The sequence below is a fragment of the Muntiacus reevesi genome, chromosome 17 (assembly GCF_963930625.1).
Source record: "Muntiacus reevesi chromosome 17, mMunRee1.1, whole genome shotgun sequence".
In the NCBI taxonomy this organism is placed as follows: Eukaryota; Metazoa; Chordata; class Mammalia; order Artiodactyla; family Cervidae; genus Muntiacus; species Muntiacus reevesi.
Genome location: NC_089265.1, coordinates 26,954,848 through 26,969,976, shown reverse-complemented (window position 1 = coordinate 26,969,976; position 15,129 = coordinate 26,954,848). Strand labels below are relative to the sequence as shown.

Below are 15,129 nucleotides of genomic sequence, written 5' to 3'. Positions count from 1 at the left end.
GTTGGAGATTTTTGTACATTCTTTCAGGTAACTAACTTTTGTACTAAATACCACATTTATTAATCAAGTATTCTAATTCAGGGAATTTGTGTTATAAATGTTATACTTTTGAAACTGTTAATGAACAAAATTTAAACTCTGTATATCTTGTGTCATTTAAAATTAGAGCTAGCTGTGAGGTAATGAGATATACTATATTTAGGTTGCCCTATTGTTTTGATAAGTTGTTTTTTTTTTTTTAAAGAACTTCTCTTCAAAAAAGACCTCCGTTGGTGATGGTTGCACAACTTTGTTAATATAATAAAACCCACTTAATTTTGCACTTTAAAAGTGTGAATTATGTGGCTTGTGAATTATATCTCAATAAAGATGTTATTAAACATTCCACTGTATAAAATGTTTTCATAGGTGCAAAGTAATAAAATTTCAATTTATATTCACAATTAATTTTTTTAAAATTGTTAAGTGTAATGTTTAGAACTTTAGAAGTAAGTATGAAACTATGTATGACTTAAGAAAATGATTTGTGTTCTTATTTAGTGGTAACACTTTGATTATAGAAACTTCAGAAACTGTAGATAAGAAAACAGACTTCTAAAAAACATGTAGGTATTTTAATATTCACATCTCTCCTATATTCTGCCCCTAAGCTTTCTTTGTACTTAACTACTTCATTGGTATCCATACTTACCCTGACATCTTTCATTAGTGACACATTGCTTTTCATCACCATCTTAGGAAAATAGCTAGATATAAAAATATCTTATAATAGTATTTTAGTGAAGGCATTGACTTTTCCCTTTGGACTATGAGAGGTATACGTGAGCAATGACATCATTATCTTAAAAGAAATACAATAAATATCTTGCATAATAGCTTTTGAAATACAGTCAGCTTGGGATTCTGTTGTAAATAGTTGCTTTAAAACACTTTGGGTTTAAAGTGAAAACTCAGAATGTTTGATAAATAATATTGTGGCATTGGTTCTTACCTAGGTGATATTTTTCCTTTTAAACTTCTGTTATATTTAGCATTAACTTTCTAATAGCTAAAATTGTTCACAACATAGTTTAAAGATAAATGCAGTATCCGGCTTTGAATTTCTCTCTCTCTTTTTTTTTTTTTTTTTGGTAAATATTAAGACCTGAGTACAAAATGAGGGCTGTATTGTGGATTAAGTGAAATATCTCAAGGCTGTGCTGTTCTGATAACTGAACCTGAAGTGACCTTTCTCAGACACAATTACAGAGCTGTATGTTTTTCCTTTAATTTCATCAGGGGTTTAATTAGTATACAAATAAAACTTCCCTTATCTTCCTTTCTACCTAATTGGCTTGTCTTCGCTTATATATGAAGTATGTGAAAGTGGGCTGTAATTAGGGTGACCGTGTTAACCTCTTTTCCTCAAATGTACTGTTGCCTAAAGGCCTCAAGGCCTAAAAACAGTGCTTTGGATTATTGCTTTGCAATCACGATGGTTGTCCCATAGGTTTTCTCATGAGCAGAAGGGCTTTGGGTGCTGCAGGTTCCCACTGCTTAACAGGATCTTCATTCTTCTCCCCACTAAATGTTTATTGATTATCTTGCTGTTCCAGGCTCAGCCTCCAACAACTTAATATCAGGCGACAGTCAAGAGAGTTCTCCACGTAATTAGAGTTGAGCATTGGGGGAACAATTAGGAGCAGAGTTATTAAACTTGATTTATCCTATTCTCTCCTGAACAGTTTCTTGGATATCAGAACATCACACTTTCACAATCTACCCAGTAGTGAAATTAGTGGCTAACCTGCTGCTTATCATTGTTGCCTTGCTGCCCAGAGGCACACCTTCTTGGTTTGAGTCCTTCGGTTGGAAATATTAGAGTCTGTGAAGTTTATCATGGGTTTTAATTAGATAAATCTGAGCAGGAGTAAAGAAAAGCTGAACTTCAAACTTTATATGTATCTATAATATATTTTATAAATGGTGTAAGTACATATGTGTACACACACATATACATATGTTTTTCTTTTTTACAAGCTCAGTGTTAGGGTTTTTAAGGATTCTACTTTTGCCATCAAAGGCAAAAATGTAGATATCAGTAAAAAGACATATTACTGCATTGTGATCTTCCTCAGCTCTTTAAAATGAGACTCCTGTGTCCATAAGTTATATAAACGATTATTCTTTTTTCAAAAACCGTTATCTCTTCATTTTTACACTAAAGAAGTATGATTCATGCCACTTTATTTCTGCCATTTTTTTTTTTGTTGTCTCTAGGTTTAGTCGTAAACTATTCAGCTGTACCTCTGACGTAGTGCGAGCTTTAGGAGACTTTGGTGGCTCCTTGACCTTGCACCTGAGAGGAGTAGATGAAAGCTAATGGAAATTGGTAGATTTAGATATGCAGTGGAGATTCTAATTCCATGAGTTATATCTTCTTTGGAAGGGTATCATAGAATTGCTGAAAAGTCAAGTGTGGTTTTATAGTGATTTTAAGGTCATGGGTTCCCTTAGATTGGACCAGTGAGCTTCACTCTGGACAAGACTGGAATCAATATCCTGAACGTCCCTCACAAATATACACCTCTAGTCATAAGAATTACTGAGCAAGAGAATTTGAATGGATTGGCACATTCTATTGTTTCTGTTGGAAAAAGAACTCAAGCTTTATGTGTAACTGGTGGTGGATCATTAATTTTATCTTCACATCTGAAAAATAGCATTTTTTTAATTACCTGAAAGATGTCAGAAATATTGACTTTAAAAGGACTCAAGTGGGTTTTATTTTTTTAAAGAAAGAAATCTCATGATACTTCAGTGCCTTTAAATATCTTAACATTGGCACAGACTAAGTAGGTTTAGCACGGCTTTTCAAATTTCTTTTTTGTTGTCTTTTTAAAGTTGGCTTGAATCAGTGACTACTTCCAAAGTGGGATATTCTCGAAGATCTGTTACTACTAAAGATTTTAAATAAAACATAATGTCTAAAAAGTAATCATAGTTTGCTTATTTTTAGTTTATGACTTGTATTTGTCTGACAGCATGCAGCTTGACTGTTTGAAAAGTAAAATACTAAATTAAAATTTTTTTTTAGCATTTAAAAATACCTTATTTAGGTTTTGCTTTCAATTCACAGTGTTTATAGAGTGAATTAATTGTTTCAGCCCCATGCAGGCAGCTTGAGTTTTTTATTTTATTGTGAGTGCATTAAAATAATACTATTAGGAGAGTTTTAAACATGAAATTACTGCATTTTGGTTGTTCTTTACTGGGTATTTGAAGCATGGTTGTGAATGTTAATGTGTGGCGAAACTCTTAGAAAAAAGCAAAAATATGTGTATACATTCAATTATATAGCTCAGTGTCCAACAAACTTAATGGAAAAATTGGTTGATAAGCTCATATTCTAGAAATTACATAGGCAGAGGAATGAGCAGATTTTCAGTGCTAAGAGATCCTCTGATCCCTATATTGTTTTACATCCTAGAGTTTAAAATAAGAAAATGCTCCTTTAACTTACAAGTTTCTAAAACCTTTAGCCTTAGTTCCAAGATGAAGTTGTACTCTTGTATCTTGAAACTTGTCCTAAGTGAATATTTCAGATTAAAGCACATAGCAAAACAAACATCAATCAACAAATTTTGTACTTCTCTGACTAGGAAAATATTTATGGACTGTTTTTATAATAACAAATGCAAGTATTATTTATAACTCTCTGTTGAAATGTTGATCAGGTTTGTGTTATCTCTGACATGAGAGTTTTTTTTAAAATGGGAAATGAGTAAATTTTATTTTGGAATCCAGTTTGTTCTTTCACCGAGATGTATATAGCAATCTGTTACAGATACATTTATAAAGATAGCAGTGATGGTTTTAAATCTTGGGTTCCCCATTCTCTTATCGGTATCCTAATCCACTTTCCTCTCAGTCACACACACACTTTGGCCATATGATAGTTCTTGCACAGATTCTAAATTTCATGTGCGTTTTTCATTGAGATCTTTATTTTTTGTCATTAAAGGAAAATGTAACCTGAGGTTTTTAATAATCAGATATTTTTACCAAGAAAAGAATGCATTCGCCTTGTAGTATTTTAAAAAATAAAATAGAGTTGTATTTTGCAGCTAAACATTTTTCCGAACCTTCTCACTTCTATCATTTCTATTTAGCACGTATGTAAAATTTTTGCCAAAAATTTGTTAAACCTTGATGTGTAATGACCCAAGTCTACTTCTCAGTCAGTCCGTATCTTTCTTTGTTTAATAGCCTATGGCATAAATTGAAGTTAATTATCGGGGCTGACAAGTAACTCTGTTTTCTGTCTGCTTGCAGAGTCTCTCCGAGGCAAAGATGGAGCTGAGAAGAAAAGATCAATCTCTGCGTCAGCTCAATAGACATCTTACCCAGCTGGAGCAGGACAAGCGTCGACTGGAGGAGAACATCCATGATGCAGAGAGTGCCCTCCGCATGGCAGCCAAGTGAGCATTTGGACCTTGGGGAGATCACTTAAAACAGACAAAAGATCAATTCTTACTTTCATGCTCTGGGTTTTAGCCCTGGATAATACAGTGTTAGAAAACAAAAGTACAGCTGTCTCTCTTTGAAATTCTCTGATATATCCTCAAGAAGAGAAAACTCTTAACTCAACATACTAAATGTATATTTTATTGAGAAACCTTAGAAAAGAATAAGTTTCTGTATAACCGCTGATGTTGTATATTTTAGGCTCTGTTGTAGTGTTAACTTGTTTGAAGCCAGATTTTCATTAACATATGACTCTTAACCTATAAGACACTTTATTCTAAAGTTTTGAATAGTTTCCTTATCATATATTTGTCAACCCTTTCTGTCCCATTGCCTTCCAATTTTGCTTCTGCATATATTATAATATTGCAAGTCATATTTTCATAAAGAAATGTTAGTATATAGTCAACCTGTGTATTATAGCATTTTTTAAGTGCAATAAAAGCATACTGATCATGGAAAATTCTTTTAATTTTATGGCTGTATATTCAAATATGTTAAATAGAGAAAAATAGGCAGTTTTCAGAGTGGGTAACTATGTAAATGTGATAGAAGTGTTTTTCGTTTTACCAGGTAATCAAGTTGACATACACTGTGAAGTTCAAATTGAACAGTTCTCTTGGGCATTTTTATTTGTTCCCCACATCAAATTTCATGGAGTACTTTAAGACAACCCTTTTCACAAACTGCATGACTTAAAGAAAATCTATTTATAGATTAAAGAGCCATCTAATTTTAATACACTCACTGTTTCTAAATTTGAAAAATTCTTGATTCCTGTACTTGCAAGTATGCAACACACAGGTATACACATGTGTGTATGTGTATATATATATATTTACAAATATGTAAATACAACTTAAAAATGTTTGGAGACAAACTCTGTTCTTAAGCATAGCATGAAATATGAATGTAGTCTATAAACTAAATCACAAAACAAGCAGTTTGCAATCCTAGAATATCCACAGCTTTGTCAGTTGGCTTGGGATATTGCTCACACATAATGAAAAAAATGAGTTTACACAGCGCCACAATATTGGCATGTTTGAATACCCACCAGTACATATTTGAGTAATTATAAAGCTCTATAACTCTGTGCTACCATATTGGGTATATGTAATTGTCATTTTTAAAAAATATAAGTCTGACTGAATCAGTTTTTTGCTGTCATTTTTCAGTTGGTTTTCTCATGTCAAATGAGATTCTTAGCATAGGTAATTTTTAGTATGTCTTAGAGCATTGAAAATTCTAAGATTAATGAAAACAAGATTATAAAACCTCTAGATTCATATTGCATCTTCACAATACTACTGGTAATTCAGGAATTTGTCGTGTCTGAGATCTGTGACCATGGGCACATATTCTTAATAACACTAAAAAAGCTAATTTGAAATTTGGAGAGCTAATACATTATTTACAGTTTTTAATTTGTAATTCACCATTAAAATTTTGTTTTCAGCATTTCCATCTAAACTTTTAATTTCATCGTAAAAGCTAAGTTCAATATACAAGGCTAGAGAAGAGAATAGTAAATTTGCATATTTCTAGTCAAGCCCATAAAGAATTTTTGTGTAATTATTATAGCACAAAAAACCTGACAAAGGGAAAATATTATTGTGCATAGTATGGCCATTTATATCCCCCACTAATATTTCTAAAGTCTTTTTCATTAGAAGCTAAAAGAATGCAAGTTTAACCTTTTCAACACATTGTATATCAATTATGTAATCATGATTTCTTTTTTCACTCTTTTTTTAACTTTGAAGATATTCATAAGGTTTTTCTCACCTCTAATTTGTGGCAGGCAATATAACTGAAGAGTTAAATATGAAAATATACCAGTGGATATGGTTGGGTTTTACACTTTTAGAAGGAGTACAGTGAAAACCAACCCTTATTTTTCAGTAACAGTGACTTAACACTAAAATGAATGACAGTTACCGTAGGGTTTGGGTTTTACTAATACCTAATCTTTATTTTGTTTCTAGAGACAAAGAATGTGTTGCTAATCATATGAGAACAGTAGAAAATATGCTTCATAAGGTACTATAATTTTTCTTCAATATTGTTCAGCTTGTATTATGATACAGTACTCCTGGACATTAATTTTATCAATATTAAGTACAAAGTACTTTGATTCATTTTGTAGCTTTCTTTAGATATAAGTTAACAAAAGGATCCTTTCAAATGACTGAAAATTTGTATTGGACAATGCTATATTGCATAACTTTTTTCAGAATTCACTTTATGTACTTGATGAAACTATGAAAATAGTGGTTTCTCCAAACTAGTATAATTGCACTTGAGTTGTTTGTAGTCTTTGCTCACTGAATTAGAGGTGATTAAGGTATCATCATGTCTCATTATGATAAAATGTTTGAACACACTGTCCCAAGTGGTGCTAGTGGTAAAGAACCTGCTTGCCAATACAGGAGATGTAAGAAACACTGGTTTGCTCCTTGGGTCAGGAAGATCCCCTGGAGGAGGAAATGGCAACCACTCCAGTATTCTTGCCTGGGAAATTCCATGGACAGAGGAGCCTGGCGGGCTATATAGTCCATGGGGCTGCCAAGAGTCGGACATGACTGAAGTAACTTAGCACATCGTCCCTCGCAGCACTCTTAAGCCTACTATCCTTATTACATATACATATATATGTAGAGAGAGACATCATATATTGTATTTGGTAGGACTCATCTACCTTAACCCAGGCAGTGATATGTTCCGAGTTGTAATCTCTCTTCTTGGTAGGCAGGCACTTTACCACTGAGCCACCAGGGAAACCCCTTATTTAAAAGTAGAGAAACGTTATTTATGTGTTTCTGTTATTGTTCAACAGGTAATTTGTTAGAAATATAAGTACTGAGTACTTTTAAGATACATGGAGTTTATGAATGAATCATATTTAGAATAATTTTTGGATCAAATTTTTTATTTAATACAATTTTAGATCACTTAAAATCTCCTAAAAACTAATCCTGCTAAGGAAATAATAAATAACATTAACAAACTAATATTTAATACATTTTAACATGTTAAAAACACTGGGCATCTGTATTCTTTGATATTGTAAGTGACTAGCTAAAAGTGACTTACCAAAAGCATTCTGAAAAAAAATCTGATATTTTTTTATTTCTGAGTGTTATTTTTAAGTAATATTTGAAACTATGAATTCTCCTCCTTCCGGTTTAAAATATTTAGCCAGCTAGTGTAGTTTAAATATGATCACATCAAATCCAAATATGCTAGAAATCTGAAATTTAGGTTTGTAGGAAAAAAGATATTTTGATTAGATTTTTTTGTTTTTTCAGTATATGGTGAGACTTTGGATAGGAAAAATAAATTATGTCATGTACATGGCATATCTTTCTATAGCAGTTAATATTGCCTTTGAAACCCAATTGTTTGTCGTCTTCTCAGACAGAGGAAAATAATGTTGGCTAGCAGCTGTCTTGGGCGTGGACTTTGACATCAGACAGAACCCATCATCAGTGTGAAATCTAAATGTCATACCTTACTTCTTGTTGTGAGAATGGCAAAATATATCTTTAAGTATGATAAAGACTGATTGCAGCAGGACAGTTATAATCATAGAGTTCTTCATTTCCAGTTCTTTTGATTTTAACATATAGAAAGAAAGATGTCTGTAGAATTGGCCTACAACCACTGTAGTTTTACTTTTGCTATATGACTTTTCCCCCTTTAGATGTTATAGTTATTTTGCAAATTTCTGTATATATAGTGATTTTTAAATTATAATTACTCTTCAAGCTTCACATGAAATTTTAGGAAAGGCTAATTAATTATTGAACTAATTCTCTTTTCTACAAAGTGTGGGTGAGAACAAATGGGTGATAAGAAGGAGACCCAGCGGGTCCTTTCTGAAGTTCTCAGGGAGGTGCAGCCCATCTGTCTTCAAGCCAGAGCTTGCACGTTTATTTTTCTGGCCACTGTGGACTGTCTAGTGCATTTTATTTCTTAGAGAAACTAAGAGTAGTACAGGAGGGTTTGGGCTATCCCATTGTGTGGTAAAAATGATTGTGGTTACATCCAAGCTCTTTAGCACAGTTTACTGTACATAGTCAAATAATATAGCTATTCAGATTTTTTAAGCACATATGTTTTCAAGGTATGCACCAAGTTTTCTGGAATAAAAATAATTTTTAACCTGCTGAATTGAATTTTAATACTAACTTCTAACACAAGAATCAAATAAAAAAAACTTTCATGTAGAAATTATTTTCTTGTACTTTAAATAACTTAAACTAAACATAATTGTTTTTAGGAGAAGCTATTATTTTTTTGGTATTTGTTCATTTTTAAATTTGATACATTCAACTTTTCAAATACTAAAACTGTATTATGCACAGCAGTTGACTGTTTATGATTTTTAAAACCCTATTTGGGACTGACACTAGTATTTAATAAAGAAGGCCCATCATTTTTATTTAAAAGCATATATTTTTTCAAAGAAATAGAAATTTTATTTTAATTGAATTTAAATATATTTAATTTATGACTGTTTTAAATGTAGACCAGAAGCTAACTTTTTATTAGGAAGCCTTTTTGGACTAATTTCAAGTTATTGGGGTTAAGAAAATTAGGACAAAGATATACAAATTATTACAACTTTTCATAATGTATATTTTTTAATACACACTTTTCTGTTTAGTTGAATTCTGAACTACTTTTTGTATTTTGGAAAAACCATAACTATTGAAAGTTAAAAGAAATCACTATTTAAACAATTAAAAATGTACAATTTGGTAGCTTTCAATATATTTATAATGCTATTCAACAATCACAAGTATCTAATCAAGAGTATTTTTATCATCCCCAAAAGAAACCCAGTACCATTAAGTAGTCACTCCTATACCCCCTTACCCTATTCTGATATTGTCTTTTGACTCTTTTGTCAGTGTCCTTTGATGAACAAAAGTTTTTAACTTTGATGAAGTTCAGGTTTTTTCTTGTGTTGATCATGTTTGGTCTCATATCTAAGAATGCACTGCCAAATCCAAGATTGTGAAGATTTCCCCCTAAGTTTACTTCAGAGAGTTTTATAGTCTTAACTCTTATACTTAGGTCTTTGCTCCATACTGAGTTAATTCTTACATATGGTGTGATGCAAGGATCCAGCTTCATTCTTTTCCATGGATGTCCAATTGTCCCAACACCCCATGTATTAAAAAGACTGTTCTTTCCCACTATTCAGTAATCTTAGTACTCTTAGTAAAAATCATTTTACAACAGATGAATAAGTTTATTGCTGGAATCTCAATTCTATTCCATTGATATTTGTACTCATCTTTATATCACTGCCACACTGTTTTGATCACTGTAGCTTTGTAGTAAATTTTGAAATCTAGAAATGTGAATCTTCCAACTTTATTATTTTCTCAAAATTGATTTGACTTTTCAGGGTGCCATGTGATTCCATATGAATTTGAGGATCATTTTTCAATTTAAAAAAAAATTTAAACTTTTTATTTTGTATTGAGGTATAGCTGATGAGCAATATTGTGATGGTCAGGTGAACAGTGAAGGTACCCAGCCTTACATATACATGTGTCCATTCTCCCCCAAACTGCCTTCCCCACCCCATCCAGCCTGAAAAAGACAGTTGGAATTTTAGTAGTGATTCAATTATATTTACTAGATCAAATTTGGGGAGAATTGCTGTCTTAAGTCTTGCAATACATGACATGAGATGTCTTCCCATTTATTTAAATCTCTAATTTCTTTCAACAGTGTTTTATAGTTTTCAGTGTACAAGTTTTGTCCCTTGTTTGAATTTATCCCTTATTATTCTATCCATTGAAATGCTGTTGTAAATGAAATTATTTTTAAATTCATTTCTTGGTTCTTAATTGCTAGTGTATGGATATATAGCTGATTTTGTGTATTGGTCTTGTATACTGAAACTTTGCTGAATTTATTAGCTCAAATAATTTTTTGTGTGGATTCTTTATGGTTTTCTATATATAAGATTATGATTTCTTTCTTTCTTTCCTCTTTTCCTTTCCTCCCCACTCCTTTCCTTTCCTTTCTTTTTTTAAATCTAATTGTCTGGCTAGAACTTGCAGTCCTAGCCATAAGATAATGTGATGACAAGCAGACCTCCTTGTGTGTTGTTCCTGATCTTATAGGGAAGGCTTTTGGTTTTGCATCATTAAATATGATGTTGCATCTATTTTTTTCATAGATGTCCTGCATGAGAGTGAGGAAACGTTTTTCTGTTTCTAGTTCTTTGAAGTTTTCTTATCATGAAAGAGTGTTGTTATTTTTGTAGAAGGCTCTTTCTGCCTCAAATTAGATAATCTTTTTTACTTTCAACCTTCATTCTTTTAATGTTGTGTACTATATAGATTGGCTTGCATATGCTAAACCACCTTTGCATTTCTGGTGTAAATACCACTTCATTATGTAGAGTATAATCATTTGACTGTACTGCTGTATTTGGCTTCCTAGTATTTTTTGAGGATTTTTGCATCTGTGATCGTAAGGAATATTGGTCTGTAATTTTCCCATGATATCATTGTCTGACTTTGGTTTCATTGTAATACTGTCCTCATAGAATGAGTTAAGATGTAGCCTCTCCACTTCAATTTTTTGGAAGAGTTTGAAAAAGTTTGGTGTTAATTGTTTAAACTTTTGGTAGATTTTACCAGTAAAGTATGGTCTGGTGATTTTCTTTCTTGAAAGTTTTTTGATTACTGATTCAATTTCTTTCCCTGTAATCAGTTCAGTTCAGTCGCTCAGTCGTGTCTGACTCTGTGACCCCAAGGACTGTAGCACGCCAGGCTTCCCTGTCCATCACCAACTCCTGGAGCTTGCTCAAACTCATGTCCATCGAGTCAGTGATGCCATCCAACCATCTCATCCTCTGTCGTCCCCTTCTCCTCCTACCTTCAATCTTTCCCAGCATCAGGGTCTTTTCCATTGAGTCAATTCTTCTCATCAGGTTTCAGCTTCAGCATTAGTCCTTACAATGAATATTCAGGACTGATTTCCTTTAGGATGGACTGGTTGGATCTCCTTGCTGTCCAAGGGACTCTCAAGAATCTCCTCTGACACCACAGTTCAAAAGCATCAATTCTTTGGCGCTCAACTCTCACATGCATACATGACTACTGGAAAAACCTTAGCTTTGACTAGATGGACCTTTGTTGGCAAGGTAATATCTCTGCTTTTTAATATGCTGTCTAGGTTGGTCATAGCTTTTCTCCCAAGGAGCAAGCATCTTTTGATTTCATGGCTGCAGTCACCATCTGCAGTGATTTTGGAGCCAAGGAAATAAAGTCTGTTTCTATTTCTGTTGTTTCCCCATCTATTTGCCATGAAGTGATGGGACTGGATGCCATGATCTTTGTTTTTTGCATGTTGAGTTTTAAGCCAGCTTTTTCACTCTCCTCTTTCACTTCATCAAAATGCTCTTTAGTTCCTCTTCACTTTCTGCCATAAGGGTAGTGTCATCTGTGTATCTGAGGTTATTGATAGAAGTTAAATAAGCAGGGTGACAATATACAGCCTTGATGTACTCCTTTCCCAATTTTGAACCAGTCTGTTGTTCCATGTCTGATTATAACTGTTGCTTCTTGACCTGCATAATCAATAAAGCAGAAGTAGATGTTCTTCTGGAATTCTCTTGCTTTTCCGTTATAATAGATCTATACAAGTTTTATTTTTGAGTCAGTTTTGATAGTTCATGTGTTTCTAGGAATTTGTCTTTTTCATCTAGGTTATCTAATTTATTGACACAAAGTTGTTCATTTTCTCAGAATTGTTTATTTCTCCAAATCAGTAGTAATGTTCTATTTTTATTCCTAATTTTAGTAATTTGTTAATCTTTCTTTTCTTAGTGAGTCTAGTTAAGGTTTGTCAATTTTGTTGATCTCTTCAAGGGATCAGATTTGATTTTCTTGATTTGCTCTATTATTTTTCTATTCTCTCCTGTATTTATCTTTGCTCACATCTTTATTATTTCCTCCCTTTTGTTTGCTTTGGGTTTAGTTTGTTCTTCTTTTTCCACTTCCCTCAGATGGAAGCTTGGATTATTGATTTGAGACCGTTCTTCTTCTTTAATGCAGGCATTTAAGCTGTAAATTTCTCTGTGAGCACAACTGTCACTGCTTCCCACAAGTTTGGTTATATGGTGTTTTTGTTTATATTAAAGTATTAATATTTTATAATTTTTCTGTGATTTCTTCTTTGACTTATTCATTGTTTGTGTTTTTTTTTTCTTTACCTTCCCTCACCCTTTATGTTTTTTAAAAAAATTTTATTTATTTATTTTTGGAGGATAATTGCTTTACAATATTGTGTTGGTTTCTGCCGTGTATCAACATGAATTGGCCATAGGTACACATATGTCCCCTCCCTTTTGAACCTCCCTTCCACCTCCCACTCCATTCTACCCCTCTAGCTTGTAACAGAGCACCAGAATTGAGCTCCCTGCATCTTAAGAGTAAGTTGTTTAATTTCCAAAACATTTGGATGTTTTCCAAATATCTTTTTGTTGTTTAGTTTTAAGTTAATTCTGTATGGTTTGCAGTGGTTTATAATTATTGTTTTATGTTGTTATCTTTTAAATCATATAGGAAAAAGGAGTTATAAATCAAAAATAGATGAACACAGACTTTTATATTTACATATGCAGTTTCCTTTACTGATATTCTTAATTTCTTTTTGTTGATTTGAATTACAGTCTAATGTCCTTTCATTTCAGACTGAAGGACTCCCTTTAACCTTTCTTCTGGGCAGGGCTGGTGGTAAAGAACACTCTCAGCTTTTTGTTTGTCTTGGAATGACTTACTTTCTCCTTCATTTTGGAAGAATATTTTTGTTGGATATAGAATTTTTGATTGACAGTTCATTTTTTTCCCAGCATTTTGGAATATGTCAACTCCAAAATTTCTCTTCAGTTCCTTTTTATACTTCATATCTATTTATATTTCTCATTTTTGAAGAAGTTATTCTCATGGCTTTCCTTTGATTCTTTGTACATGGTTTCCTTTAAAGTTTTAAAGCACATTTGAAATAATTGATTTAAAGTTATTGTATGATAAATCCAATATCTAGGCTTCCCCAGGAACAGTTGCTATTAATTTCTGTTATTTTTAATGTATGGGCCATACTTTATTTTCTTGCATACTTTATAGCTTTTTGTTGAAAAGTGGGTATTTTGAATATGTGTGTGATCATGCTCATTTGCTCAGTCTTGTCTGACTCTTTGCAGCCCTTTGGCCTTTAGCCCATCAGGCTCTTCTGTCTATGGGATTTTTCAGGCAAGAATCCTGAAGTGGGTTGCCATTCCCTTCTCCAGGAGATCTTCCCACTGAGGAACCAAACTCCCATCTCCTGCATCGCAGATTGATTCTTTACTGCTGAGCTCTCGGGGAATGTTACAGATGACAACTCTGGAACTCAAATGCCCTCCCACTGTAGCCCTCGTGTTTGTTGCTGCCGCTCACTGTAGTCTAGTAGCTTTTGTTTGCCTAGTGACTTGCTTAAATAGCCAGATTCAGGTGCTTTTTCTTGATTAAGATTTTTCCTGGCTACAGTAAACTTTCAGTTCGTTTTCAGAGGTCTGAAAAAGTTGATTCTGAAACATTTCCCCAGTTTATTCACTGCCTTGTGGAGGCACTGGCCTTTGGGGTTCTCCACTCTGACATTTTTGCTAGAGTCTCTTGCTGATATGGTGTACTTTTATTTTCCTAATCATTTTGCCAGTAGGCTTTTAATATTACCGATAATATATCCTCTCATGAATTGAAAATTTTAAAAAATGAAGAGCTCTCCAACCATAGTTAAATATTTCTATTGTGAGGAAAAGAAGGAGAATACAATCATTGTATTAAAATAAGTTTCAGGATAGAGTGATGACTACATGGATAGAATAGCGCTATAGGTAGATCTTTACCATCTGAGCCACCAGGGAAGCCCATGGATAGGATAGTGTCTGGATTATTTAGGGTTAGGTGTGAGAAAATTTAGTTCTGTTAGTATTTATTGGGTAGTAACAGAGAGATATCTTGGTTAACTATAGGGGGTGAAAGTAAGTTGACATCATTACATTTGGAATGTGGGGAAGAACTGAACATTTTTTTGTAGTCTTTTAAAATTGTTATTGAATTAGCGGAATGGCTGAATTCTTGAAGCTTTTAGAGATTGCTGAGTCCTTCAAGTTTGGGAGAATTAACAAAAGTGTTTCCTATGTATGATCACAGTGTACTATGAACTGTAAAATTACCTTTGAACTTTTATGATCAGTGTCAGATGCCTTTTGAATAAAATGGCTAAAAGATAAAAAAGGAGGTCACAATTCAGAAACCTCAGAAGACTTGAAATACCTTGAATCTATAAATCCTGTCAAGTTATAAGGCTGAAATGACACTAGACCAATGACTAGGAAGTCACAAGAGGTTTGTTTTTTTTTTTTTTTTTTGATGACATTCTTGGATCTGCTTGTGTAATAAAGTCTTATCCATCAAATTCTCTAGATCAGAATACTTGAGTATGTAGCTTCTCCCTTCTCCAGGGGATCTTCCCAACCCAGGAATTGAACCCAGTTCTCCTGCATTGTGGGCAGATTCTTTACTAGCTGAGCCACAAGGGAAGACC

The 15,129-nt window shown here is 33.1% G+C and overlaps 1 protein-coding gene across 6 annotated transcripts in view; it reads left to right on the top strand.

Annotated features, from left to right (window-relative positions):
* The window catches only part of CCDC171 (coiled-coil domain containing 171), a 314,797-nt gene that overhangs the window by 184,276 nt on the left and 115,392 nt on the right, over positions 1-15,129 (top strand). For all 6 annotated transcript variants that reach the window (XM_065908260.1, XM_065908262.1, XM_065908264.1 and 3 more), the window contains 2 exons: positions 4,315-4,460; positions 6,495-6,549. In XM_065908260.1, the coding sequence (XP_065764332.1) occupies positions 4,315-4,460; positions 6,495-6,549 (201 nt within the window). The remainder of the gene's footprint in view (positions 1-4,314; positions 4,461-6,494; positions 6,550-15,129) is intronic.